This window comes from Suillus bovinus (genome assembly GCF_016758785.1).
Source record: "Suillus bovinus strain UH-Sbo-P2 chromosome Unknown EDB93scaffold_32, whole genome shotgun sequence".
Taxonomy (NCBI): domain Eukaryota; kingdom Fungi; phylum Basidiomycota; class Agaricomycetes; order Boletales; family Suillaceae; genus Suillus; species Suillus bovinus.
In genome coordinates this window covers 283,896-309,813 of record NW_024542088.1, presented here as the reverse complement: position 1 = coordinate 309,813, position 25,918 = coordinate 283,896, and the positions used below count along the sequence as shown (strand labels likewise).

Below are 25,918 nucleotides of genomic sequence, written 5' to 3'. Positions count from 1 at the left end.
TTGGCGTTGATAGGCTGCCAGGAATTTTATGACCGGCCGTCTTTGAAGTATGTGGAGGCAGCTTTTCGGGGAACCATTCGTTGACATATCGTTGCACCACTTGGTGAGAAATTTGATACTCTCATTGCTCCGACAAGTCTTCATGTAACATCAAGTGACGACGTCTTTAGGAGCTATATCGTTCCAAAAGTTTAATCGGCCGATCCTCTATGTTTGCATCCCTACTAATGTGGCGTTATTTTACTGTAGACTCTCTCGTTCAACCTAACATATGATTTGCATCAATTTGCTGGCAAGTCTTGGGCTTTGTAACTTAGCCGCCTCTTCAGGGACATGCCCAGAGAAGGACACGACGATCCTGATGTCTTTAAACCAGAAAGGCACTTTGAAAGGGACGGAACACTTGCCGGACACGATAGCGGCCAACCCTATATTGGGTTTTGGAAGGAGAGGGTCAACCTCATCCAGGGAAATCTTTCTCGCAATTGGGTTAGATGCCCAGGGCATTTCATTGCCGAAGCTGTGAGGTGTATTGCGGTGGTGCATCTTCTCGCAGCGTTCCGGATAACAAAGGCAAAGCATGTGCATGAAGAGGGAAAGAAATTGAAGCGAAAGAGTTAACATCTGGAGTGGTTAGGTCAAGTATGTACTTGTGAGTTCGAGAGATGAAGCATCGGCATCCTCGCTGCTGAAACGTTCAAGTCCAATGTGACTTCAATACCTAGCTGTACGATGTAATTTAGTTACGTGTCTTGTAGCAACTTATCGTAACCACTAAAGCAGATTTATGGTGCCAGTGGTTGATGGGCTTGACTCAGGAAGAGCCGTACATTTGTTTTCTGTTCCTCATAAATTTTGGTCTTGCTTTTAGGAGATGTCTGAGACTTGCAAACTCAAATTTGATGGATGCAAAACGTGCTAAGAATGAACGAGTCGAGGGCTGGTGCCGGCGTGGTGCTAGTAGTAGTGGTTTGCTCAATTGCAATGATCCTTTTCAAACTCCTGTATGAAGGTAGTATATGTGAACCAGCCTGAGATGCCGCCAGGGACTACAGCGCCAATGTGATACTATTCTTCAACGCACAGCGAGAATGCTGACAGCTCTAGCTTTGATAAACAAGAACCAGTCATTAACGAAATGAAAAGACTAAGGGTGACAGATTTGTAGATCCGCATTACCCTAGACCTTGTAATCAATTGAGTTGCCCGTGTAACCCATCATAGCGCCCTGCTCGGCTAGTCTACGCTCCCTGAAGACCTGTGGGATAATCAATCAGTAAAAAGTTGGACATAGTATACCGGAGACTTACCCTGCGATAACGAACACGCTCAAGAGTAACCAAAGCTACGATAATGATGGTGATACCCGTGATGCTGCCAAACACTCCAAGTCCCACCGGTAACACCTGTATTGACCTCCCAGGCATGGAGAACGCAGCTTGAACGGTAGGGGTCGCAGACATAGAAGCGCTCTAGAAACGAATTTGGATGAGACAGCCAGCAGGAAACATTTGACTTACGGTTGAAGTAGACGCAACACTGCTTGTAGAGACTGGATTGAAAACCATGCTAGATACGACATTCGCGCCCGTCGACATGGTGCAATTCTGGACCTCCTGGATTTGGTTGCCAACGGGGGTGAATGTGAGGACGCAAGTCTCGTTCATTGGACCGTTTGCACTGCAAAAATTAGCTTAACAATTATTGTAAGAAAAGTGTAGCCTTGGCTCACGTTTGGATAGACATCGTTGTGGTGACTGCAGGGGGAATAACAAGGCTAGAAGATGTTGCTGATTGGCGACGGGCTATAGCACCATGTTCACCAGATGGAAATGCATTGGCAAAGCCTAGCGAAAACAACGCAAGGTAGGAAAAGAACACAAGCTTGGAGAACATTATTTGCTTAAGAAATTGATAATTTAAACGAGTGAAGAGGCCTGCTCTTGGTTTCTCAAAGAATTCAGAGAGAAGGTAGGGATGAAGGCGAAACGGATTACAAGATAATGCCACCAGGGCGTTGAAGGCAAAGACAATGGAAGGTTTCCTTGAAATTGCCACTTCTATCAATCAGACTAAATAGGAAATCTCCCGGTCTCGCTGCAGCGCCCGTTCTCATTGACAACAGGTAACATCATGATATCTATATCTGCACAGGTATTTATACTCAACGTTGCATTCCACCCTCCACAGCTTTGTAAGTTTTCCCTTCGCGGTATCTTCTCTTCACATGCAGGTTCATCAAAACACCAATCACCTGTGAGATGAATTGGGTGGCCCATTGCTCGAAAGCAAGTGAAACAACAATGTTGATGAGTGTAAATACCGTTAGCCATGCGCTGCCGGATATCGGGAGGGGCATCAACTCGAGAATCAAGCTAAGGGGCTTCGGAGGTCGTAGCAGCACCAGCAAATTCAGGAGCGATAAACCAGTGATTGATGCCATCAACCAGGCTACACAATAGCACAAAATTAGAACTACGCAGTGATTGTTACGGCGAAATACAAACCGTTTGTCCACATCGACTTGCGGTAAGGAGGGCCAATGCTAAATACGGCTGCAACAAGAATATACTGGAAACAAGATACTAGAAACAAAGTTGAGTTCTCAAAGTTGGAGGCTTTGAGATGGGCACCATCGCCATAAGGGTCCGCATCCGGTAAATGGTACCTTGTTGCGCACAAACTCAGGTTAGTCGCCCTCGGCGGTGCAATGGAATGCTGTACTTACCAATCTTGACGCTTAACCCAGAAGAACGTCCAGATTTGAACACTGCTAGTGATTATTATCTGCCCAAACAGACTGGCAAGGACCTTCTTTGATACCAGGCTAGCCGTCGGGCGCTTGGGGTATATCCGCGGATACGGGAGAGTCCGTCCCACTAAGTCTAATTAGGACTGCCTGAGTAAAAATTCCAGCGAACTCACTGGAAACGGCGATGGGAATGATAATGAAGAGGTCAATGTACAGGAACTAATAAAAATACGTTCAGCGGGAGCAAATCGGCTGGTCAGGAGATTACCTGGAAATCTCCCAGGGATGATGCGAAAGAGTATAGCAGAGTGACCGTCGTGAACTGGATCATGGAGTACAGCGCCCTTGCAAAATATTAGTAATTTTGCAGAAGCGGAGAGACGATCCTGTTACATGTATTTAAAACACGAAAAGCTGGTGACCAATGCGGCCCTTCCTTCCTTGATGACCTCGATGACACAACTGATATCGGGGGTCCTGCTGGTGAAGGGGGCTGCAACAGACGCCTCCGCTTCGGACAGCGAAATACCAACGTCTGCGGCCTTGAGTGCTGCACAATCATTCGCGCCATCTCCACACATTAGCACAGTGTAACCCAGGGTCTGCAGCCTTTCGACGACCTCGTTCTTTTCATCGGGCGACATTCGAGCAAAGATCTGGGTCTTGACAAGCATCTGGGGGCAAACATCAGTCTAGATAATGTGATGCTCAACCAAATGGCCTCACCCGCTGCACAGTTTCGAGAGGACCGTGATTAATCATCCATCTAAACACATCACCTGTCACGACCAACGCACAATCCTGATACTCGACTTCATGTTCTGCTACGGTAAGGTGTGGAGGTGGAAGTAAGGGTTTAAGGTTGTAGTCGTCCAGTTTCCAAGAGGGATCATCCATGGAGGACCACTCCAATTTCGACATGGGTGTATTAGCATTTCCTGAAGTTGAAAAAGTCTCGCAATGTGTACAAAACTGACGACATTGACTGCTCACCGTGGACGAACGCAGGAGCGAAGACATGTGCAGCTTGGCTTACCAAACTGCACTCTCGTGCGACGCTGACGGCAGTCAGTGGGTTGTCTCCAGTAATCATCCTACATGCCAGATGAGCTGCCCGGAGGGTCTGGATGGCAGGAGTCGTCCCCGGCTTCAACTTATTCTCAAAGATGATTAGTCCGAGGAAACGAAGATTTGATTCCGCTTGCTCCCTATAAAGTCCTTGAGTAACCATGGAACCAAAGAAAAAAATGCACCTAACCTCTTCATCTTTTGAGCCTTCAGCCATGATAAGCTTTCGATACTTTTGCCCGCCATCGCAATGACACGATACCCACGCCTTGTATAGTACGACAGCAGGTCGTCATAATCCTGTGGAACTGCAGAACAATCAGCGTCCAGAATATCGAGGAAAACTAGAAGCTAACAAGAGTCTTTCTCGCAGATTTCCACCATCACCTCTGGAGCCCCTTTAACGTAGATCTCCATGCTGGTGCTCCTGAGCCGTTTAACCACAACACTCATCCGCCGCAGACTTGAGACGAACTCAAAGGTGCGGATCACGCCAAGTTCAAGGAAATGAGCATGCTGAGATGTAACAGTCAGAAATGCTGTGTACTACTTCATGCCAGGGCGCACCTTCGCTCCTGTCTTAAGAGCATCTTCCAAGCGGAACTGAGCACTCCCAGGCGGTCGCACAACAGTCTGGACAAGCGCAGCTGGTCGTTCGCTGCCACTTCTTCCTTTAATAATGCCGGTCCCCGCGATCAGTCCCTCTTCAAGAGTCCACTTGGTAAACTCGAACATCTTGACGTCCAGTGGATCGCCAATAATTTCGCCGTCTACTATCTTCAAGGAATGGCACGTCGCGAGCGCGTGGAGGAAGCTCGTGCGGTCGTGGATGGAAGGTAGATCGTGGACATTGTCTATAAGCTCACCAAAGCGGTGCACATTGCGGTCGAGGGAACGCACGCCGAGAATGTCTAATCCATCTTCTGTAAGTGTGCCTGTTTTGTCAAAGCAGCATACGTTGACTTTTCCTCCGACGTTAACACGCGTGGGCGAGATGCAGAAGATTCCAAGTTTGCGAAGACGTCCGATGGCAAAATTTGTCCCGATCGAGAGGGTCGCCGGAAGAGCAGGCGGAACCACAATCGTTATCAAGTCGAGAGCACGGACTAAGATGACAGGCCATTTAATCTACATCCAACTGAGTAGAATTTGCATCAGGATACCACAAAACATACCCCAAGTCGGATAAACTGCACAGCGCTGGCACAAAAACCAAGGGTAGCAATACATGCCAGAACACCGATGAAACGAATTGAATCACGGTAAAACTTGAATCCTATTGGTTTTGGGAACAACATGGACCTGACTAGTGCACCCTTGGTTGTGTTGAACCCTGTTATTCATGAATGCATCATCTCTGCAGAATGCAGAAGACCTACCTGTTCTGACAACCAGCCCAAGGGCAGGTTGTCCTGTGGTTCCATCACTTGCCAGAGCACCACGGATGCGAACCACTCTTGTCCCTGCATGAATAAAGCTCTTCGCAAGCTCGCCCTGGGCGTCCTTGAGATCGCGCCAACGAGCGATATCATCGTCCTTGGCTGGATTCTTCGAAACAGGTACACTTTCGCCAGTTAGCATGCTTTCGTTCACAATGGCGTCGCCAGAAAGAAGAAGCATGTCCGCAGGGAACAAAGATACATGTAGTTCAGAGAGGTTTACTATATCTCCTGGCACAAGCTCAGTGGAGTCGCGCTCAACCCCTGCATGACCATGAGCTGAGCAAAGGACGACGAAAACACTGCATACAGCCACCGTCTGTATAAACCACAACGTCACAGGAGAAGTGAGACATCTCCCGCATGCGCTTGATGGTCTGAGAGAGCGTGAGGATCTTTCGTGACATGTTCAAGCGTCTGTTTTCTCACCTTCTTGGTATCAATCAAGGTTGTCACAACACTCAATGTAGAAATCAGTGCAATGCAGAATGCATAGTAGTAGTAATCATCCAATGACCAAAGGATGATGCTGGCCACTTGAAACACGTAGAATGGGTGGATGATCTACCAAAAGGTTGGGTGAGGCCATGATTCCATGAAAATTGGACTTGCCTCATCAACCAGGAGTGATATCGTTGATTTGCCTTCGATATCGACAATATTCGGTCCAAATAAAATTAACCGTTGATGCCTCACAACCTGCGAAAGCCCGTTCTGGATGGACTGCAGACCCGTCCACGTTGGATCACGCCAGTCCCTACTTGACGCTCAGTAAAAATGAGGGCGCAGCATAATCAACCCACCTTATCATGCCGAATAATCCAGTCTGAACGTCAAGTGCAAAACGTGAATATCTATAATCGACGACATGGAGGTCATTGAGAATCTCTTGTCTTCCGCCGTTATCGCCGCGTGTCAGCGGTTGTGGTCGTCCATCCGCTTCTGCAGGAGAGATAGGGAAAACTGTTGAGCGGGCATATGGATATGCTAGACGCTTGACAGGGAACAATGTGATGTCTCTGTGTGCAGACTGACGACAGATGACTTAAAGCTTGTGCTACAAGAAGTTTATGGCGTTGCGCACCTCAATGACAACATAACCATGCTTGATATCTCTGAAAGCCTTCTCTTCTACAACGCATCGTAGCCATACACGAGGGAACCAATGTCCCAAGAGACCCACAATACCCAAAGTTGCAGCACAGCACACCCGCCAGAGCCACTGTCGCCAGATGATAACTTCATAGCCCACGAAACGAAAGGTATTGTCCTCTTCTGGTACATATATAGTTTGTCTGCTTGGCGGCCCAGGGGGTGGAGGATTTAGCGGCTCATGAGGTACGTCTATGTCTATGCGCACCTCGTCGCCGAAAATTGCATCAGCGGCAAAGAGAGGGAGATGTGAGTCTGCATTCGGAGACGGAGGGTATGAACCATAGTCTATTTCGCTGTGGAAAGGGTTTAAGGGAAGCGAGCCATTGGACTCTGTCTCATCATCTTCCTCTCCGGACGAGTATCCCCATCGCTCGTTCACTTCGTCTGCAAGAGCGAATTCCGACCCTGCGTCTGAGGACCTTCGTCGTGATTTTCGAGTCGAAGATGCAGACGAACGTCGTGAAAACTCAGAAGCTCTGCGTTCTCGCTCCCCTGCACCAGTACGGCTGAACAAGTTAGCAATGTTTTCGAATACAGAGGACCGGTTAAGGGTAGGTGATATGGATCTCCTGCGTCTCCGCCCTCTGTAGTTTGTGTCTTCATCATTCCCTCCTGTTTCTTCTTCGCTACAAGACCTTGTCTCCTCCGTTGCCTGCGGAACTTCACCATCTGTGCTCATTCTCCGACTAGTACGTCCAACTGACTCCTCACTCTTCATCCGGCCCCTGGACCACTCCCTGCTTCGTCTACCTGCCAATCCATGCTCTGTATAGGACATCCTTGATATGCTAGTAGGTATAGATTCCTGTCCTGGCCCGTCAAACATGGCGCCTTGTCCACTGTCCCCGCCATATGATGAATGGCGCCGCGCATTGGCAACAGCAGCATTAATGTCGATAGCTGACGCGCCTTCTGTGTAGTCGTGTGGCTCACTGGGGCCGACTAAGGCCATCACAGCAAAAGGTACCAGAACTTCGTGGGACGTTTGCTCTGACGTCGTTTGGTTTGCCTAGAAGCGGCGTCAGTCCGGCAAGTGCCGCAACTCCTGACACGACAAGTGTGAATATTGCTGGACAAAACTAGACAAAGGGTACGTATACGGGCGATATATACAAGTCCAGCAGGTAAATGATCTAGCCTAGGTAATGCCATATCAACCAGAAACAGAAAAACGTGAACACTCCACCGCCAAAGAAGATGTACATATCCTGGGTGCTACAAAACTTCAGTACCGCGATCCAGAATTGAGAATATTCTACTTACCTTCTTCTCTCGATCCACCCTATAACGTCCCGACTGAGACCCATTGTATTTGCGGCATCCAAGAGTCGTCTCTGCGTCCCCTTAAGAACATTCCGTTGATCCACCAGATTATCCAATACTTCTCGCCCTTGCGCGAGAAATTCATCCAACCTTGTCTCCGTATTCTGGATGAATGAGTGCTCGTGTAATGCGTGACTTTCACGAAGTGTTGAGCCCGGTAGTGGTGTTTGCGTCCGGAAAGGTGACTCGGAGTGTTGTGATGGGGACACTCCGCCGTTTAAGGCAGTGGCAGTTGGCGTGAACCGTCGTCTAGTGTCAGATGACGGGGATAACATGTTTGAAGCACCACCTAGAAGTTCGCTTCGTTGCGCCGCAGCCCTCTGCACTTGCATGTGAGACCTGCATTCTGAATGCAAAACAACTGGACATGCCTCGGTTTTGATTTGTTCAAACTGACCCTTCAGTTCTGCATAGTCGGAACGAAACTTCTGCACACGCCTGCAAAGACGATAGAGACATGTTAATTCAATAAAAGTCTTTAATGCATGTCACACACATTTGCCCTTTCTCTTGCTTCGCCTTTATTATTTCCCTCTTGGCCATCGAATCATAATCCTCAATGGTCCTGTGCATCGCAGCGAGTGAGGCGGATATCTGTCCTAACGAGGTGGGTCCGTGAGTTCTTGCATATCACCGAAGCCCCTTCCCCTTGAAAGTTAGCAGGGAATTCAACAGACCTAGGAGGGATGCTGAATTATCTCCATTGCGCAGCCGCTCGAGATCGGCAGTGAGCGAATTTGTTTGCCGGACACCATGCGTGTAGAGGGAATTCATAGTGCAGCCAGCTGCTCCTCTATAGCTAGAGCCCTCGAATGAGTGGAGTTTATGACGAGTTTGGTCAAAGCGTCTGAACAACGTGTCGGTCACTTCAATACGTCCGGCCGGGGCAGCCGAGATATACCGGAGGTTTCGGCATTCAATAGTGTCATGCCAGCCAGCATTTAACATTGCATGCGAAGTCGAAAATGAAGGAAATCGACCACAAGAAGCGTAGAATAGAAAAATACACAATTGACAAGGGAATAACCTGAAATCATCTACGTTTTCCCTTCCTTGCAGATTTTCCTCCGGCCCGTTCTGCCTTCTCTGTGCGTCGCACCCGCTGCTTAGAGCGTTCCGCCAAACGTGCTGCCTTCGTCTGATATTTGACACTCTTCGTCTTCTCATTTTTCTTCACCTTGCGTTTTGACTTCAAAGGATCATTCTGAGCTTTCTCTTTTCCTTTTGGCTTCACAGACGTGGGGGAAGGGGCATCCGACCGATCAGCGGGTGCAGAGCCGGTCATGGGTGGGCTATGTAAGAAGGTGGCGGGATCGAAATCTTCGACCACTGTCACAGTAGCAAGTTGTTCTTCGCCTTCATACTCTCCGTGTATCTCTTGGTCTCCTTCATTCCCCGAGGAGCCGAGCCGCTCGTCTTCATTATCTGAATCATCTGTCAAAGGTCAATGATCCGCAGCATAACGCACACGGTGATAGATCACCTATGGTGGCACCGTATGCCTTCTCAACCTCCGCTGCGTTCTGTGCGGCTCGCTCTGCTAAGGCGCGCCGATGCTAGTTAAAACAATTCAGATTCTGGAAATGGCAAAATAACGGGCTGGACACAGACACACCTCACGTCGCGTGTCTAGTCTTTCCTGCTTTTCTCTGAGCTTCGCCTTCTTTATGGCCTCCTCTTTCTTTGCCACCTTCCGCTTGTGAAATCCAGTAAGAAACTCTCTAACGAGGACCATGTGTGAAGCCCTGCATTCGCGAATCTGTAGCATGCGTACCTGCGAGCATCATCATCAAATATGATTTCCTTGACCTGATTTCGTTTGTCGCGTTTTTTCGCTGCGACCGCTCTATGTGATTGTGTTAAGATGGCGATATTGGAGTTCATGGAAGATGTAAGGATAGTTGCCGGCGGTCCGGGAACTGAACGGGATATGTTTACATAATCCGGAGGAGGAGGAATACAGTACTTGGCATTTATTGACAAGCTGTTGGCATCGTATTCTTCTTTCGTCTGGAAATGGGATTATAAGATGTAGCTGCTCTCAGGCGCACATTTTTTCTGCTCCTTTCTCCCCCGCCCATCTAGAGCACTGACCTTTCACTTTTCTCATCATCCTTTCCGTCGCCGAGCCTGATCTTAATGCCTGCTCTTGCTTTCGCAGACACTTCACAGTCAGTTGATCCCGGTCAGGGTTCAGGACACGCGACAAATCGTGATCCTCTCAATTATTACATGCGCCCGCCGGCTCCAAGAGGACAGAGACCACCCAATGACCTCCACGCTCTTTACGATAACAGTAGCACAAACTTCATCCCCCCATACTCCCAGCCTGCATACTTTGAGCGTGTCTATCCGCTCGCCGGCCAGCAGATATCAGCACAAGCTCAGAATACACTCCCACCACCCTCAATGTTCAGTTATTTTGCAGTGCCCCCTCAGGGTCATGCTGGGTCGTGGCAAACACATTTATCAATGTCAATGGTCCAGCATAACTCTTATCCGCCCCCATCTTTCCCGCCCGCTCAACTCGCTCATAAAGTGTGGATACTGGACTGTAAATCTTGTGGCACATTTCTCACCAATCGCGGTATGAAGGTGAGTTAAATTTAGACCATAAAATTTTGATTCTTTTGTCATGTGAGAGACAACTGATAACCCCAAAAACTGTTTTCTAGGCTGTTTTGCTCCTCAGACCCAACGTCTCTCTTTTTTCCACCGATGCACTTCCAATAAATTGCTCCGCATACACGTCAAATCCAGACGCTCTTCGCCCACCACCCTGCCGTCCATCAACTAATGCATCTCCCCCTCGGACGTGCGAATGCCTGACTCAGACTCTCTGCTGTCATACTTGCGGTACAGCCGTCGGCTATATGATCGTGATTCCAGTAAGATTCCTGGTGTGAGAACTGTGTGAAGCTCTGATTGTGTTGACATGTTTTTACAGTGTTCTCGATGTACGTCGTCAATCACGGCGACTAATCGCGCGACCAATGGTCATCGCTTCGTCTTCCATTCTAGTGAAATCCTCGCATCGGAACGATATCATATCCCTGACGAACCAGGGGTTATCCCAATAGAATTCACAGCACCTATTTCCCCTCCTCCTTTGACGTCCGCTTATTCTGCGCTATCTTCTGTCGATGGTCCCGCTGGCTATCGGCGTATTTTACACCCATTCCCTTCCCAGCCTTCCCCCACCTTGTCCCATTCGTCTTCCGAATCAATTCCCACACCTATCTCAGAGTACGGGGACCTGGGCTCTACACCACATCTATCCTCACCCGATCCATACTTATTCGCAACATCGGCTTCTCCTCGGCGTTCCCCACGTCCTCTGCCTCGGTCTCCATCCCCTCATACATCGGCATCGCAGCCAATTCGGTCTCCGTCACAACCAAATAATCGGGAATCCACCGTCGAGTCAAGTGGAATGCCTGTTGAATCGGCTGTTCGTCGGCTGAAGGCGGGGGATGTGCTTTATTGGCACCACCTGGCAAAGAATGGCGAGATCCCAGGGGTGCATGAGGATCCGCGTGCCAGGGTACCGAAGAAGATTAATGGACCTAAATTCTCGGGCCGCTGAGAATATTTAGGTTGTCTGGACGACATTCTTCGTCTTCAGGGACGCAAGTTGTCCGGGCACTTTCGATTCACGACTCATCATGACCCTGTTGTTTACATCCATAAAGACAGACTTATAATGGTAGCTATTTCCTGATCGATATGTTTCATTATTCATTGTGCAATTACGCTGTCTCACAGAATACCACGATACCCTCATCTTGTCCCCAATGTATCTGTCAATCGCGGACTCGCGCAAATAGGTCAATCACATTGTTACATACTATTTAAACCTGATCCACTCGTTCTTTTGACACTCGCTCAGAAGGATTGTTCTACTGAGATATAGATCAGAAACAAATGAGAGTGATCGTCAGTCGACTGCAAATAGCAAAGGCACTAGACTACTGCTTCTGCAGTCACGAGCCCATTTACTGACGCTTACAGGTTCGGATCGTGTTATCAATGGAACACGGATAAATCTCGGAGCATGGATAGTCGGACTGCTATCTCATGGACTCTTCTAGCGGCCCGCTAATTCAACCTTGGCTCCACCGTTACAATACTTAAGGTTATGCGGCTAAGGAAGATCATGCGTTCCTGCACGCCTCCTTCGCTATGTCTTCTTATCTGAAAGTTTCTGGATCAAAAGTCGTCGATGGGGATGGCAGAGAGGTCGTCCTCAGGGGAGCAGGTCTCGGAGGGTGGATGAAGTGGGTTGTCATGTTTTCCGTACACATTCAAATTCACTGATCTTAATTTTTCTCCCTCTGATAGCATGGAGAATTTCATTTCTGGATACCCAGGCTGTGAATTCCAGATCCGTACTGCTCTCGCTGAGGTCGTAGGACCTATCAAATCAGAGTTTTTCTTCGACAAGGTAAATTGATCTGCAGCGGTGTGCCTGATTCTGATGGGCAATCCAAGTTCCTGGAGTACTTCTTCCAAGAGGAAGATGCCAAGTTCTTCAAGAGTCTTGGACTCAACTGCATTCGGCTACCCTTCAACTACAGGCACTTCGAAGGTACATAAGCGCCTTGAGTTTTCGTAACTTGTCGGACTTACGGAGTCGATCAGATGACATGAATCCCCGTATCCTGAAAGAAGAGGGTTTCAAGCACCTTGACCGTGTGATTGACCTCTGTGCCCAACATGGCATTTACACCATCCTCGATCTGCACGCTGCAGCAGGGGGTCAAAACACCGACTGGCACTGTGATGCTGGCACGCACATTGCAAATTTCTGGTTACATAGAGACTTCCAGGACCGTACAATCTGGCTCTGGAACGAACTTGCTAAGCACTATGCTAACAACAAGTGGATTGCCGGCTATAACCCACTTAACGAACCTACTGACCCCACGCATACCGCTGTAATCAAGTTCTACGATCAAGTCCACAACGCCATCCGCTCGGTTGACACAGAGCATATCATTTTCTTCGACGGAAACACATTTGCAAGTGACTTCTCACATTTCGGTGATGTGCACAAGAAGTGGCAGAACACCGCGTACTCGATCCATGGTATGATCCTGAATCACTGTTTCCACGCTTTCATCTTATAGGGACGGCAGACTATAGTATATACGGTTTTCCTGCTAGTCCAGAGGACTATGTCAGCTCCGACGATCAACGGCGGAGAATGAAGAAAGGCTACGAGAAGAAGAGGGAATGGATGGACCAGCACGGCCTTTGTGTCTGGAATGGCGAATGGGGCCCAGTCTATGCTAGGAAGCAATATGATGGCCTTGCTACAGACACTATCAATGAAAGACGGTACAAGGTTCTCAAAGACCAGCTGGCAATCTACAATCAGGTATATCGGCACTGAATACCGTATCTTGATCCTGGCTGATACAACATCAGGATCGTTTAAGCTGGTCGATCTGGCTATACAAGGATATCGGTTTCCAGGGCATGGTCTACGTCTCTCAGGAAACATCATACATGGTCCTACTGAAGGACTTCCTGGCGAAGAAACATCGTCTTGCTGTAGACGCTTGGGGTGCTGACACCGCTCAAGTTCAGCACATATATCAACCTCTTATCGATCATATCACAAAAGAGATATCGCACGAGAACCAGAATCTATATCCGTTCCCAGTCTGGAAACTCTCCGATCGCGTTGGTCGCCTGTCCCGCAGTATACTAGTAACCGAGTATCTGGTCAAGGAGTGGGCAGAACACTTCCGTGGAAAGAGCGAGACTGAGCTCGATGAAATTGCGAAGAGCTTCAAGTTCGAGAACTGTCTGCGCCGTGATGGACTGAACAAGATCTTGACAGACAATGCACAAACGTGGACTAGTAGTTGAATTGTAGTAATTGTACAAACAAATGCGCTCACCTGTTTCGCTCCATGAGTACGAGGCTAGCCTATGCGATAGCAATAAACAAGTCAAGCCGCGCGTCAAGCCAATCTAGTCCCAATTTTTTTCGCTCACATGTATTTAGAAGCGCGCCATAGCGCAATCGCTAACGGGTCGTACATGTTAACTTGGTGCTTACAAGGTCGCAACTGAATCCGTACAACACCAATCCCACTAGTGAGCATAGTGCAAACCAACAGTGCCATATAGCTAGCACTCAGTGGCATTCGACACGGTATAAACGCGGGTGCCATAACTGTGGACTGATAATCCAATTGTACATCAAAGCAATCAAAAATGAAAGATTCGCAGATTCAACAGTAAGAGAGATCGTCATACTTGGAGCGTCTTCGGAGTAGAAAGTCTTAAAAGCGAAGCAGAGTTAACATAAGCTATAACAATGGTATGGACCAGTGGGAGACAGCACCGACGATAGCGAAAGCGAACAAAAGGAAACAATCTAGATAACCATTCTAAATAATAATAACCTGAGGACAATGTAATGGATCGATACATAAGGACGAATACTAACTCACAAGATAGGAGATAGTAGTACCTATGGAGATCGTCGGGTCCATACAGTCAATGGTCAACGACATCTAGTCGGTTTGCCAGCCACTGCGCAACAAGGCTCTGTGAGTCACCTTGGACGTGTAGGAAGTCAAGCACATTATGACCGATGATGTTGCCACATTGTTCTGCTCGTCCAAAACCTGATAGGCAGCTCTTTCTATATTCACCTTCGGAGACATTGATGATAGACGGGATTGATGGAATGAATGGTGACTCAGTTGTGACTCTGGAGTGACCCCGCAGGAGCACAGGCAATGCGATGAGAGTTGGTAGATCGGCAGTGATCCTCTCAAGCCCCTCTAGAATTGCCTCGCTTGACTCGCCAATATTAAATAGAGGATTGTCTATGTTTTCAAGCAACGTGACCAGAGCTGTTAAATCAGAAAGCGCTTCATCGACAGCCTCACGGGCCACGCGTGTCGCATCACACCCTGCAGATGGACGTGGAAGGAGAATCATGAGCTCAAGGAGCGCACGTGCATCAGCAGCCGCTGACGGAGTGACCGAGATGTTGGGAGGAGACGATGGTCGTGAAGGAGGCAGTTTAAGAGTAAACCGTGTAGGGGGAGGAGTATTACCAGAAATGGCACGCTGCCTCTTGGTTAAAGGGATGAGCTGTGGCGAACCAAGCGGTGACGTCGGCGGCGAAGGCTTCACTCGAGGTCGATTAGCGAAAGCCACGAGCGTTCTCCAAATGATCGAGATCAAGAAAGTCGCCAAGGTCGTTTGGGAAGGAAGGGTTGTCGTGTACCGCGCCAATGCACGTGCGTACACAGGCATGAGTGCCTGTAGCGATATGATTGATGGGTGAACAGGAGCTTTGGTACCTGTCTTAGGCACAGCGACAGCGACAGGATTCTCCAGAGACTCCAGGAGAGGCACCAATTCAGACTGGATGCCCGCAATGAGCGGGTTCACAACACGTCCTATGAGGGAGACGAGGCCCTCACGAATCGCCTTCAATTTGTCTCCTCTCGCATCATTGTCTAAGCCCAAACTCATTTCATCGAAGCTTTCGAGAAGCTCTCCTGCAAAGCCAGCTGCTGCAAGTGCATGGAGCTGAGTTGTATTGGGATTGGGGGCCTGCACAGTAGGAGCAGGCAAGGAAAGGAATGCTGGCGAGGAAAGGAGGGGAAGAAGCAGTGCCGAGAGGTTGCTGAGTAGAACAGACAATGGCCTGTGAAGTGAACGAAGGATAGCCTTGTGCAAGTGGGAATTATTTTGACATGCCTTGAGCTCACTGGTTACGGCAGTTTAATCAAGGATAGTGCCACGGATGAAAATAAAATACGCACGAGGCAATTAGGAGCCCAAGAGCTCGCCCACGACCAGCAGGAATTGGACGTCTACCTCCAAGCAACTCGCCAACAAGCGCTGGACCGGTGGGCTGCATCATTGCCTTTGAGACCGCCTCACTAAGCTTAAGACTGAGGGCCTGTAGGTAAGACCCGTCTTGCACAAGTAGAGTTGGAGGGGGGGAGGGGATAGGCGTCGAAGAGGACGGTCGTTTGAAGCTACTGAAAGAGAGCTTGGTGAGAGGTCGGGATGTCCTCTCTGGGACCATGGCAGGTTCGAGACGGGAGGGTGAATTTGGTGAGGTGGGACGACTGTTGGGGCGGAAAGGATTTGGGTGCTTGAATGAGATCATTGTCGGTAGGTATTTAAAGAATAAGGTGTATCGTGAAGTGTTCTCTCGTGTCCGACCTCCGTGCTATGTACAGATATTGTTGCAGTTCCAGAGCAGGGGTCTGGTTCCAAGGATTACAATGAACCTATCCCATCAGCTGACAGGAATGAGGAAGGGAGAGATAAGTCAAAAATCTAAGCTTAAGGAGGACGGTCTGTGTCGACCAGGGAAACTGCAAGAGGTCCGAAGAGGATGATGGTGTGAGTCAGGCGTGGAGTGCTGCGAGTTATGGACATTAGACCCTCGGTAAAAAACATGCCAGAACGTGGAAGACGTACTTCAATGGTGGATAAAAAATCATAGATTGGTACGAAAGCGATTCCAAGTGATTCTTGGTCTACAACTGTAGACTAGGCAAGATTTCCTAGTCAAATTTTTCATGTTATATCGGACCACAAATATTTCCCACGGCCTCAGGCTGACCGATAACCATATGCCGACTCGCACGATGTCAAGTGTTCCGAGCAGCACGAATATTGTTCCGGCTTTGTTCCGGGTGAGTCGCTGCTGTTTGACAGATACGCCTGAAATGGCTCAATTACTTGATGATCTTGAATTCGCGACCATTTCTCACCGTAACGTCTCAACAAGTAAGCCAATAGCAATATGATCGTCTGCATGACAAACAGCAAGGCATCTTATATATCCTCCAAGAGTCTCTTGATAGTGGTTCGTAGCTCAAGATCATCGCACCGGAGACGCCACAGGCAACTTTCTTCTTCACTCTCCCGGAGACGGAGCGCAGCACCTTGTTTCGGCTCCACTAAGGGTGGGGCAGCGCCTTGTTTCGGCTCCACTAAGGGTGAGGCAACAACCAATACTTTTAGCTCCCCTACCAGACGGGCCGGAACAAATATAGATCTTAGCATGATTCCATCTTCAGACCAGTTTTGAGGGTAGACATACCTTCAAATGGTGGCTGATCAACCGCGATGACTCTCATGGAGTGCTGTAAACTCTGTAGAAGTCTCACTACGTTGTCCATTGACGACTCGCACCAGCCTCGGAGATTTGAGTTTTCCATGGCATCCCAGACGTCTTCGAAGTCTGGCTCAGGGGCAAGAAATCCCACAGGCACTTCGCTGGAGGCAGTATCGAGCGATATGAGATCAATACGGGATGCCTGATGGCATGATTACATCAGTCACCACGACGAATACTTCCAAATTACTTAGGAGACGTACTAAATCTTCATTTGGTGGTGCATCTGAATTTCGAATGTAGTCAAGCTGGTTGTTGTAGTCAGACATAAGATCATGTATGTACTCAGGAAATGCTCACTTTGGGCAGGTCTTGTAATGAACCCTGCGCGGCAGCAATAGTCAATTCTCCTGGGGTGATGGTCCTTGCAAGTTCGGATGACATCCCACGTTCACTCGCACGTGATGAACTTCGCGTCCTGCTTCCCAGACTTGAGATAATGCCTTCATTTCTACGCGGGCTTGATAGATGCCTTAGACTAGGCACGGCCTGGGGAGTACCATATGCTTCGTAACGCAACTTTCTTGGAGATAAGCTAGTTCGCGGAGGCGAGCCTGGCGAAAGTTCGGATATCTTTAAATCAATAGGCGCTGAGGCACCGGTGTTTGATCCATAGGTTGTTAGAGCAACCAAAAAATCTGGAAGCTAATCTGAAGTTGGTTCTCAATAGAGGGAAGGAATGACTGCTGCCTTACCGAAGATGAGGGTGCTTGAGCAATGATACCAGCGAGCACATTCCTTTGAGCACAGTATGTCAGAAACAAGCTACACCGCTGATGGGCAGGTCATTTAAAACTTTCATCAACACAGCGACGGAACTCACATTCCGAATACGCTTTCCGGAGAACTGAGATATTTCGGCAATCAGCTTCAAGATAGTGTGGGGAATCTGGTCACACTCTGCAGACAATCGAAGCATAGTTAGCAGACATGCATCTTGAACTGTGACTGCTGCTTCCTGAATTTTCATTCCACTAGTTTAAAGTATATCGTTCACGCACCACCATATGAGACAAGTCTGCTAGCCATTCCCTGGAGTATTGATAGAGGTGATGTTGCTATCTTTCCGCAGTATTCACAAGCCAAAGCGGAAATAACCACCATGAGAGTCGGTCCAATCCGAGCACCTGATTCTGTAACAGAAACCGCCAATGCGGTAACGCACGATATACGACACATAATATTAACTGGGGCAGTCAGCGTGAAGATTGCAACGAAATGATTGTACATACATTCCCGGATATGAGTAAGGATCATCTCAACGCCCACTTCGATGACAGACATGTCCTCCGTACGTCCTTGAGTGTCACCCTCTGCAACGGCAAAGAGCTCCTTAAGGTATCTAGCATACTGTTCCCCGTCATCGCCATACTGAAGCACACCAACGTCAAGCAAACGAGAAACATATTCGCCCTTGTCAGATAAAGTTAACCCAGCAGGAAAGTTGTGTAGCAACTGCGTGCTATACGCTTTGACAAGGGAGGCATCGACCGTTTGTAGGACCCTCAGGGTCTGAGGCGTTCTATATCAGTATCACAGCGCCACTGATCGCAAGCTGCCGGCACTCACTATCTTTCGGACAAGCCTGTCATGCGAATCAAGAAGTTTCATCACCTCTTGAACTTCCCACTCGTCTAAGGCCGCTACTGTTCCTGGCAAAGTCCCTGCCCAAAGAGTGGGGCTCAGGCAATCTAAACACGAAACAAACAGGTACTGATCGTTAGGATCCTTTGACGTCAAGAGGCGTCGAATGCAAGCCACTAGCGACAGAGACTGCTGCATTTGGCATTCTTGGATGGCCTCGGCTGATACGGACGATAATACAAGAAAAGCCTCCCGCAGTAGCACTATGGGGCACATTCAGCTAAGCTCCTGCAGTGCAACTGCTTGAGTCACCTCGCACGGGGGGACTGGAAGTGCGCTTGATAATTTCGAGAACAATACCAACGTTTGGCATTGATAGCCTACTCATTCGTCAGATGTCAGATTGAAGTTGAGCGAGTGACACGCACCTGGCCTTCCGAAGGGCTCGAAGAACCAATAAAGTAAGACATTGAGACTGACGACCGGGTCTTTGCCACACAATTGGCAGGAGAGCATTGACTTCATCATTGATGGAATCGACTTGGTTGAGCTAGATGTACAATGTCATTTCTATTTACACCCATGAAAATATACGCACTTTCATGGCTACTGCCATAGCGCAAGAGTCTATAGAAGGCAGTGTACGTTGAATGCGGAGGACCACTGCATCCTCTAGTGGTGTCAAGCGCGAAGGATCATTGTGTAGCAGCGAGTAATACGCTAGATAGGCTCTACGACGAACTGATATCCTGATTGCAGAGTCAGGATGCATCAGCGATCACAAATGTCTTGAACTGACGACTTATGCATGAATAGGGCCTGCAATTGCGATTGCACTGCGGGTATCACTTCATCATTTGGCATTTGAATTAAGACGCTGAGCGCGAGGCAAACACGCGCTGTAGACGAGCTTCCTAGATCCTTTAAAAGAAGTCAGACCAATATTTGCGTAATCACGAGTGCATTGACCTTGCGAATGGTATTGACCAGCATGAGCTGCAACTCATGATTAGGTGGCATAACTTCAGTGCAGAATACAAAGCCTATTTGTTCATTATCAAGGTAGATTCTGTATCCAAGAATGATAATCACCATACCAAGTTGCTTGTCGTGCAACGTTTGCCCCATCTCGGCCAGATTGACAGCGTGTGGCAAAGCAAACGCGAGCTCGCCAGGATGAACGTGTGTCAAATTCATGGAACAGTAAAGAAGCATGATAAGCTTCTCCCTGCATTCTTTCTGCATGTCGCGTCTACTCAAATGCATTTCAAAGATGCCGCTGCTTACGCACGAGCGATACACCTCCAACAGCGAAGAGATGTCTAATGCCATCGATTTCACTCAGGTGGATCTGGTCTGCTGCTTGCGGGGACTGCGCAGACTCCGCCTTGCGCACCAAAGAGTAGTGAGCGCGGCTTAGAGCGCCAGAGTCGATAAATGACACGTCCATCTGAGAACGGAGTAAGATGGACGCGGAGGTTAAACGTGTTCAGTGGCGCTTTCGCGACATAGGGATGAGCACGTGAACTGAGGTAAACAAAGATCAACATGGCCTCCTCCCCACAATCATCGGCAGCGACTGCACATTCATTCAATAAGATTCTCAATCAACCCAGGTCGTCAAAATCAAAACGCTCTGCTGATGTCGACGAAGGAACAAAGAAATTGCGGCGGATGATTCTGGTCGAGGGCATACCTTCAGCAGTTGTATGTTCCCAAGATTCTCGAACGAGCTATGCCAAATGATTTCGTTATAGGACCCTACTCTCCGGCCTCGGATATGGAAAATTCTACTGCACGTCGATGACGCTTCAGCATGCACATTTTTAGAATACGTTGCTCGTGGCCCTTGTGAGGTTCGAGAGAAAATAAGGAACGATACATTCAGGTATGTCACAGGCGCCTGATACCAATCGTTGTGCTAATACTTCCTGTAGGACTCTAGCAACAGACCGAGGTTTTAAGGAGCGAGTACGAGAAGATATGCTCGTCCGTCTGTTGGATGCTTTTGTGTGGCGCAGTCATGGTGAGCACCACTGCCTCAACGTGAGGTAACACAAGAGCAATTGGCCCTTGTAGATCGGCAAGAAACTCAGCAACTCGGATTTACGTATGTCCAAGGGATGAATGTACTGGCTGCGCCGTTTCTGTACACCATGCCTTCAGAACTGGAAGCTTTCTTCTGCTTCGCCAAATTCATTGAGGAGTGCTGCCCACTATATGTTCAACCCACGCTAGAAGGAGTGCACCGTGGTCTCAAGGTAGCAGTTTTGTGGTTTCTTTGACGTATTGCTAAATCTCCTACAGCTACTCGACAGATGTTTGAAGATAGTGGACCCCGAACTGTTTGCCTATTTGCGAATGAAAAACCTTTCGGCTGAGATCTATGCATTTCCATGTATGTGCTTCAGCCATAAGCATTTGATATGTCAACGATAATTACTTCGTAGCTGTTCTGACACTCTGCGCATGCACGCCACCTCTTGACCAGGTGCTCCAACTATGGGATTTCCTCCTTGCATTTGGCGTACATCTCAATGTCCTATGCGTCATTGCTCAGCTGCTTCTGATGCGAGATGAAGTCATGGTATCATCAAGGTTGCATTGATGGTTTTCTAGTTGCGCGCTCCATGCTTATCTTAATTCTAGTCCCATGCGTTTACTGCGAACATTCCCACCCCTCGATGCAGTTCCAGTCATAGGCATTGCAGTAACTCTCGTTCGCGATCTCCCTGTAGATCTGTATGACGAACTTGTTCGACACCCGTACGAAATCACTCAGATGTAGCCAACACCTTCCTGCAGCCCGTCGCATTCGAAGGTTCCTTCATCCATACCAATCCTGTAGCATATCATTTCTTGACATCCGTGTTGTATGTAAGTCCCCTGTATGTCATACTACTTATTTGATAAAGTTCTGAAACACCTGGACATCGTGAACCCGTTGTCCATTACATCTGAGGCTTGCTCTAGCCCTCGTGGTTTTTGATCATACCTTCGCGCTTTTGCAGTCGATATGAATGTCCCATCTTTGCAACACAAAGTGCATCCATTACAAAGGACAGATCTTGTCCCTATGCACCCTGGAGTCTGAGAATTCAACCTCGGCCGAGGGTGGTGAACTATACCTGGTGAACACGGGCAGTTAGATGCTCAGCTACATGTGAGCTTGAACTCTCCTTCAGCAAGATGCGAGGTTCTCGAATTCGCATGGGTTTGGGTGTGGGGGACTGTTTTGGCGAGGTATACAGTTCCTTTTGTGATTTCCAATGCGATAGACAAACTTCATTGCAAGAACAACCACGGCTACCTGCCTAAACTATGCTTACTCCGTCTCCTAGGCGCTCATCACCGACGATCATGGTCTAACACACTTATCGCAACCGCTTACTCACCCTACCTTTTTGTGTTCGCAATCCCAGCCATTTTATGATCCCATGTCACGTTTCTCACCGAGAATATGTCTGCGAAATCTATCTTTGGTCATTCTCGCTGTCTACTTGCTAATAGCTTTACACCGCAGCGTGTTAAGGCACACCTGCAGTGAAGGGAGGTGCGGAGACATGTGAATTCGAACGCGCACTGGAAACCGGATCTACCCAAATTCCCATGGTCGTATGGACCCCACGGAATACAGAGTTCTACTACACATGGAGACAGTTCTACATCTACGAGCAGTTTGATTTCTAACGTACGACAACCAATCAAGCATTAACACGAGTATCGAGTGGGATCCTCTACTAGCCGTATTTTGAGGGAAGGAAAGATGTCATGACCCTAAGTTTTTGGTTCCGTAGCTAAATCGTACGTGAATCTCGAGCGAGGAGAGGTTAGGGCATAGCTGGAGCAAATGGAGGACTGCCCTGGGCTGATGTAGTATGGCGATGTCGGGATTTGTCAGGTGCGCCAATAAACGCGAGAAAAATGAAGTGTAAAGGCCTGTTGTTCTCTTGTACTTTTCCGAACACATTAACTTTTCACTCCCACATCCCAAGAGATCATCGTCAAACGCCGCGCAGAATGCTAGTTTTGACCCTTCAAACTCGATCGTGCAAAGGCGGCTGATGCTACTGCAAAAGCAGAGACAATTTTCAATTATTTTATCCGTATTGCTGATGTCCGTCTATTTCGTTAGTCTACCCGAATGCTGTGAACTTGGCTCTAGCTTGATGACATGCAAGGAATGGCAGCTTCAGGAAGTACAGCCGATAAGTACTACTCGGATGGTAAGTATTGCATCTCAGATCTCAGCACTGGTATATCGCGACTACCCTCAAGAGGCTCCACAACCGAATATTAGCACCCTCAGCTTAAAGGCGCAGGCAAAGCTCAAGCGCTCGAAAGACTGCTATTAATATATAAGCACGAGATAATACCGGCATAACCCGTCATGCTGTGCAGCGCGCACTCAAACGTTTTGTCAGATGATTGCCAGCTAGGTGCAAACAAGAAGCGGACTCACCTATGGGACTGTGCAGCCCCCGAAGAGGCTTGCTTCCTCGGGGTTACAGCAATACGGACAGGCGCAATCCGCAACGAAATACGCTGTGTTTTCTTTAGAACAGTAAAACACAAACATATTGCCGCTGTTATAATCCGCGAGAATTCCGCACTCGTAGTGTTCTGCAAGCGCCCGTACTTAGTACGCGGTCTGAGGTCAAAACACGTATGCTGAAGGTATTCACCAGCCTTGTCGCATTCCATGCCGTTGGGGGAGTCTCGTCGTGCTGTAATTGTGCCCGACAGTACTGACATTGCAGCAGACATCATGATAATGGTGAGTGAGATGAACTTCATGATTGTTGCCTTGTGTTCGAAGGAGACGATTAGATGATGTTCTCTATGAACTGTGATCACTTCACTTTTATACACAGACAGCGGGCAACTTCTTCATAGGTTCCACAGAATTCCTGTATCAGCCAATCCTCAGCCTCATTCCTTAGCCTAGATTCGATAACAAAAGTGATTGTCAACCCGGAATGTCGCAAATTCCTAACAATTGTGGTGGCAATTAGCAACTGTCACCATGCGTGAAAATCCATCTTAGCAATGGGCTGTTTGGCTGGCAGTTGCAATCACCTGTGGTTCCCACGTCACCCTTGTAATTAGAGGTGGATGTTGGTTGCCTGGGCGCCTCTAAGTACAGGTAGATACAGCAATGTAGCACTTGGATGGATAATTGCTGGATATTTAACGTGGGTACTTAGCAAAAATCAACAGTAGTCGGTCCTAATTAGTCACTAGGAACCTCGGCAACATCCCAGCACACTATTAATATACTTCCCGCCGGCAATGTGGTGTTCCTGGCCCCAACGACGTTCGGCAAGGCCCGTAAACCTTCGTCCTCGCTGTCTACTACAGCGAGCTCGCATTTGAGCCGTTTCCTTCACTGTTTAGCACCAGATTTTTTTGCACATAATCATGGTAAGCATACTATACATAATTCTATTAAAATATATGTCATATTTGTCTTGGAACCCCTCCTAAGGATATGCTCTCCCTCCCCTCCTAAATATGCCGGAGTACAAATGAATCAGTCAGCAGAGACCCACAGAACATCATGTAGGGCTTGTGCAGCTGCTTCAACTGTTTCAGAATCTTCTTCCTCCTCCTCCAGTTCATCCTGAGTCTCTAGGATATCTGTATGAGATGAAATAGTGAGTGTTTGAGTGGTGGCACCTTGCATGCGGATGTGTGCTGGAATAACAATCTGTGCTGTGCTGGCGCTATCCCCAGGAGAAGATTTGGAGCTTTCTCCTGGGATGACACAACTGCTGAATCCAGGGAGTTTGGTGATTTGTGCCAGGTGCTGCAAAGGTGCCCATTGGCTCTACCACATATCAAGTGTCGAATTCCAATCTGGTAAGCAAGTGCAGGTTCTGAGGGTTATCAAGATATGACCTTCATATACATACTTCATCTTTTCTTTTACATACACAATCACTCTTTCTACCATGCGTCATACACGATCCCCATTGATTCTCCGTCTCAACCAGTGTATTAATTCCTCTCCTCGCCAAATAATCTCCCTCAGTCTTTCAACCCAAGACTGAGGTGAGCTCTCTCGTTTATGTCTTCTACACTATCCGTTACTAACTACTACTCTACTTAGTCCGTTCCATCCCTAGGTATGATCCATAGTTAATGCTAAGTCTTTCAACCCAAGACTGAGTCCGTTCTGTCCCTAGCTTCCTAGTCCGAGCCTCGTCACCTTTGATAGGTTATGAGCCCTGGCTCAGACTAGGACCTTCATTCGTTTTTCAGCTCCACTCATTTAGCATCTGAACCCTCCGTTTTATTCCGAACTGGAACGAGCTTGGCCCGCATCACTGCTAGACCTGCAGATTCTTTCTGTTCCTTTGCCTCCGTCACCACCGTTCACACCCACACTATCGTCTCGCTCGATATTCAGGATACCAAACCCTTCTGCTTCACTGTCGCCATCCCCAACACACCTCTCATTACCACCTAAGATGTCTACATCCAACATTTGAATTCCTTCTTTGTTCCCTCATTCTCCATTGGACGCAAATGGTTCTAATTACTCATCATGGGTCACTTCTATGGACCTCTGGCTCTCGTTGTTCAACCTTTGGCGCCTTCTCATCAGTGACGAAAAGGAGCCGCAGCCCCCAGTCAAACTTGCAAATGAGACCGATGCATCTTTTCAGCAACGTGTTACTGCTCATGACGCAAGTGTGGATGTCATCGCTTTCCGTGAGCGACAGAGCATCATGAAGGGTCTCCTAGGCATGGCCGTTCATTCCAGCAATTTAATTCACTTTACAGGCATCTCAGACCCTGCTCTTGTATAGAAGGCACTCGAGAACAAGTACCAGGCTACCATTGGTATTTGTTTTACTCGTCTTATGGGTCGTGTCTTCAACCTTCCGAAGGCATCGGACAGCGACTCACTCACATGGTCAATCAAGGAGATCAGCGACATTAAGGCACAGTTCAAAGCAATTGAATTGACAGAATGGAAGTGTAATGAGTATACACTAGTACAAGCACTACTTCATGCATTACCAGACTTCTATGCCCCGCTCTCGCAGCTCATCCTCCATAGCGCTGATGCAAATGCTGGAAAACTGATGCTCGAAGGTGTTGTTAATCAGATTTGAAACTCTGAACAATACTACACGAGTTTTGGGTCAGACAACCCACACGCACACCATTCAGCTATGGCAGCTAGAGTAGCCAAACCAGTGAAGTCTGCTGAACATCCAAAACCAAAGGAACTTGATGCAACCAAAGGAGACAAGTGGGAGCTCTCATGGCGCTTGACATGTGGATCCTGCAAGCGCACAGGTCACATCTGGCACAACTGCTGCACTCGCCTAGCAAAATTGGACTCGCCCAATACATCAGCATATATTCCTTCATCACCCTCACAGGACACTAACATATCAGCTTCCACATCAG

The 25,918-nt window shown here is 48.2% G+C and overlaps 13 protein-coding genes across 13 annotated transcripts; 3 read left to right on the top strand and 10 right to left on the bottom strand.

Moving 5' to 3' along the window:
* Positions 1 to 101: 101 nt before the first annotated feature.
* Positions 102 to 790, bottom strand: EDB93DRAFT_477219 (uncharacterized protein). Its single transcript, XM_041456503.1, has one exon. It carries the CDS (start codon positions 622 to 624, stop codon positions 265 to 267), a length of 360 nt encoding a protein of 119 aa, XP_041307205.1. The 5' UTR covers positions 625 to 790; the 3' UTR covers positions 102 to 264.
* A 305-nt stretch (positions 791 to 1,095) lies between these two features.
* On the bottom strand, positions 1,096 to 2,051 carry EDB93DRAFT_477236 (uncharacterized protein). The gene is made up of 4 exons (XM_041456504.1): positions 1,733 to 2,051; positions 1,521 to 1,680; positions 1,311 to 1,472; positions 1,096 to 1,258 (listed from the first exon to the last, which is right to left on the bottom strand). The coding sequence occupies exons 1-4, from the start codon at positions 1,894 to 1,896 to the stop codon at positions 1,181 to 1,183; spliced, it is 564 nt and encodes a 187-aa protein (XP_041307204.1). The 5' UTR covers positions 1,897 to 2,051; the 3' UTR covers positions 1,096 to 1,180.
* On the bottom strand, positions 2,041 to 7,404 carry EDB93DRAFT_1149254 (uncharacterized protein). The gene is made up of 18 exons (XM_041449617.1): positions 6,344 to 7,404; positions 6,063 to 6,289; positions 5,872 to 6,016; positions 5,689 to 5,823; positions 5,570 to 5,636; positions 5,200 to 5,523; positions 4,996 to 5,153; positions 4,388 to 4,948; positions 4,177 to 4,336; positions 4,011 to 4,128; positions 3,746 to 3,960; positions 3,479 to 3,690; positions 3,146 to 3,426; positions 3,021 to 3,096; positions 2,926 to 2,971; positions 2,729 to 2,879; positions 2,508 to 2,668; positions 2,041 to 2,451 (listed from the first exon to the last, which is right to left on the bottom strand). The coding sequence occupies exons 1-18, from the start codon at positions 7,364 to 7,366 to the stop codon at positions 2,165 to 2,167; spliced, it is 4,347 nt and encodes a 1,448-aa protein (XP_041307203.1). The 5' UTR covers positions 7,367 to 7,404; the 3' UTR covers positions 2,041 to 2,164.
* Positions 7,405 to 8,595, bottom strand: EDB93DRAFT_1149249 (uncharacterized protein). The gene is made up of 5 exons (XM_041449616.1): positions 8,415 to 8,595; positions 8,234 to 8,336; positions 8,109 to 8,175; positions 7,678 to 8,057; positions 7,405 to 7,629 (listed from the first exon to the last, which is right to left on the bottom strand). Exons 1-5 carry the CDS (start codon positions 8,509 to 8,511, stop codon positions 7,548 to 7,550), a joined length of 729 nt encoding a protein of 242 aa, XP_041307202.1. The 5' UTR covers positions 8,512 to 8,595; the 3' UTR covers positions 7,405 to 7,547.
* EDB93DRAFT_1149244 (nucleolar protein 12-domain-containing protein) lies at positions 8,596 to 9,652 on the bottom strand. Its single transcript, XM_041449615.1, has 4 exons — positions 9,512 to 9,652; positions 9,353 to 9,458; positions 9,221 to 9,293; positions 8,596 to 9,171 (listed from the first exon to the last, which is right to left on the bottom strand). The coding sequence occupies exons 1-4, from the start codon at positions 9,619 to 9,621 to the stop codon at positions 8,771 to 8,773; spliced, it is 690 nt and encodes a 229-aa protein (XP_041307201.1). The 5' UTR covers positions 9,622 to 9,652; the 3' UTR covers positions 8,596 to 8,770.
* A 494-nt stretch (positions 9,653 to 10,146) lies between these two features.
* On the top strand, positions 10,147 to 11,323 carry EDB93DRAFT_1240905 (uncharacterized protein; the record flags this gene model as incomplete). Its single annotated transcript, XM_041451816.1, has 3 exons — positions 10,147 to 10,332; positions 10,413 to 10,625; positions 10,685 to 11,323. The coding sequence occupies 3 exons, from the start codon at positions 10,147 to 10,149 to the stop codon at positions 11,321 to 11,323; spliced, it is 1,038 nt and encodes a 345-aa protein (XP_041307200.1).
* A 298-nt stretch (positions 11,324 to 11,621) lies between these two features.
* Positions 11,622 to 13,715, top strand: EDB93DRAFT_477183 (glycoside hydrolase). The gene is made up of 6 exons (XM_041456502.1): positions 11,622 to 12,014; positions 12,079 to 12,181; positions 12,229 to 12,325; positions 12,379 to 12,825; positions 12,876 to 13,117; positions 13,168 to 13,715. Exons 1-6 carry the CDS (start codon positions 11,920 to 11,922, stop codon positions 13,612 to 13,614), a joined length of 1,431 nt encoding a protein of 476 aa, XP_041307199.1. The 5' UTR covers positions 11,622 to 11,919; the 3' UTR covers positions 13,615 to 13,715.
* Positions 13,716 to 14,250: 535 nt separating this feature from the next.
* On the bottom strand, positions 14,251 to 15,889 carry EDB93DRAFT_1086371 (uncharacterized protein; the record flags this gene model as incomplete). The annotated part of the gene is made up of 2 exons (XM_041445967.1): positions 14,251 to 15,481; positions 15,537 to 15,889. 2 exons carry the CDS (start codon positions 15,887 to 15,889, stop codon positions 14,251 to 14,253), a joined length of 1,584 nt encoding a protein of 527 aa, XP_041307198.1.
* Positions 15,890 to 16,027: 138 nt separating this feature from the next.
* EDB93DRAFT_476664 (uncharacterized protein) lies at positions 16,028 to 16,670 on the bottom strand. The gene is made up of 3 exons (XM_041456499.1): positions 16,503 to 16,670; positions 16,207 to 16,452; positions 16,028 to 16,147 (listed from the first exon to the last, which is right to left on the bottom strand). Exons 1-2 carry the CDS (start codon positions 16,546 to 16,548, stop codon positions 16,226 to 16,228), a joined length of 273 nt encoding a protein of 90 aa, XP_041307197.1. The 5' UTR covers positions 16,549 to 16,670; the 3' UTR covers positions 16,028 to 16,147; positions 16,207 to 16,225.
* EDB93DRAFT_1337619 (armadillo-type protein) lies at positions 16,567 to 19,966 on the bottom strand (the record flags this gene model as incomplete). Its single annotated transcript, XM_041455369.1, has 16 exons — positions 19,785 to 19,966; positions 19,591 to 19,732; positions 19,463 to 19,536; positions 19,293 to 19,414; positions 19,092 to 19,242; positions 18,922 to 19,043; positions 18,806 to 18,873; positions 18,479 to 18,756; positions 18,142 to 18,421; positions 17,911 to 18,096; positions 17,733 to 17,857; positions 17,605 to 17,682; positions 17,210 to 17,554; positions 17,113 to 17,157; positions 16,835 to 17,051; positions 16,567 to 16,805 (listed from the first exon to the last, which is right to left on the bottom strand). The coding sequence occupies exons 1-16, from the start codon at positions 19,941 to 19,943 to the stop codon at positions 16,567 to 16,569; spliced, it is 2,631 nt and encodes an 876-aa protein (XP_041307196.1). The 5' UTR covers positions 19,944 to 19,966.
* Positions 19,967 to 20,041: 75 nt separating this feature from the next.
* Positions 20,042 to 21,281, top strand: EDB93DRAFT_1086262 (bub2 protein; the record flags this gene model as incomplete). Its single annotated transcript, XM_041445965.1, has 7 exons — positions 20,042 to 20,200; positions 20,251 to 20,381; positions 20,431 to 20,519; positions 20,573 to 20,754; positions 20,801 to 20,891; positions 20,944 to 21,091; positions 21,143 to 21,281. 7 exons carry the CDS (start codon positions 20,042 to 20,044, stop codon positions 21,279 to 21,281), a joined length of 939 nt encoding a protein of 312 aa, XP_041307195.1.
* Positions 21,282 to 22,485: 1,204 nt separating this feature from the next.
* On the bottom strand, positions 22,486 to 23,701 carry EDB93DRAFT_1149219 (uncharacterized protein). Its single transcript, XM_041449614.1, has 4 exons — positions 23,573 to 23,701; positions 23,356 to 23,511; positions 22,956 to 23,299; positions 22,486 to 22,900 (listed from the first exon to the last, which is right to left on the bottom strand). The coding sequence occupies exons 3-4, from the start codon at positions 23,288 to 23,290 to the stop codon at positions 22,882 to 22,884; spliced, it is 354 nt and encodes a 117-aa protein (XP_041307194.1). The 5' UTR covers positions 23,291 to 23,299; positions 23,356 to 23,511; positions 23,573 to 23,701; the 3' UTR covers positions 22,486 to 22,881.
* A 325-nt stretch (positions 23,702 to 24,026) lies between these two features.
* Positions 24,027 to 24,983, bottom strand: EDB93DRAFT_1251001 (uncharacterized protein; the record flags this gene model as incomplete). The annotated part of the gene is made up of 2 exons (XM_041453102.1): positions 24,027 to 24,323; positions 24,882 to 24,983. 2 exons carry the CDS (start codon positions 24,981 to 24,983, stop codon positions 24,027 to 24,029), a joined length of 399 nt encoding a protein of 132 aa, XP_041307193.1.
* Positions 24,984 to 25,918: the final 935 nt, after the last annotated feature.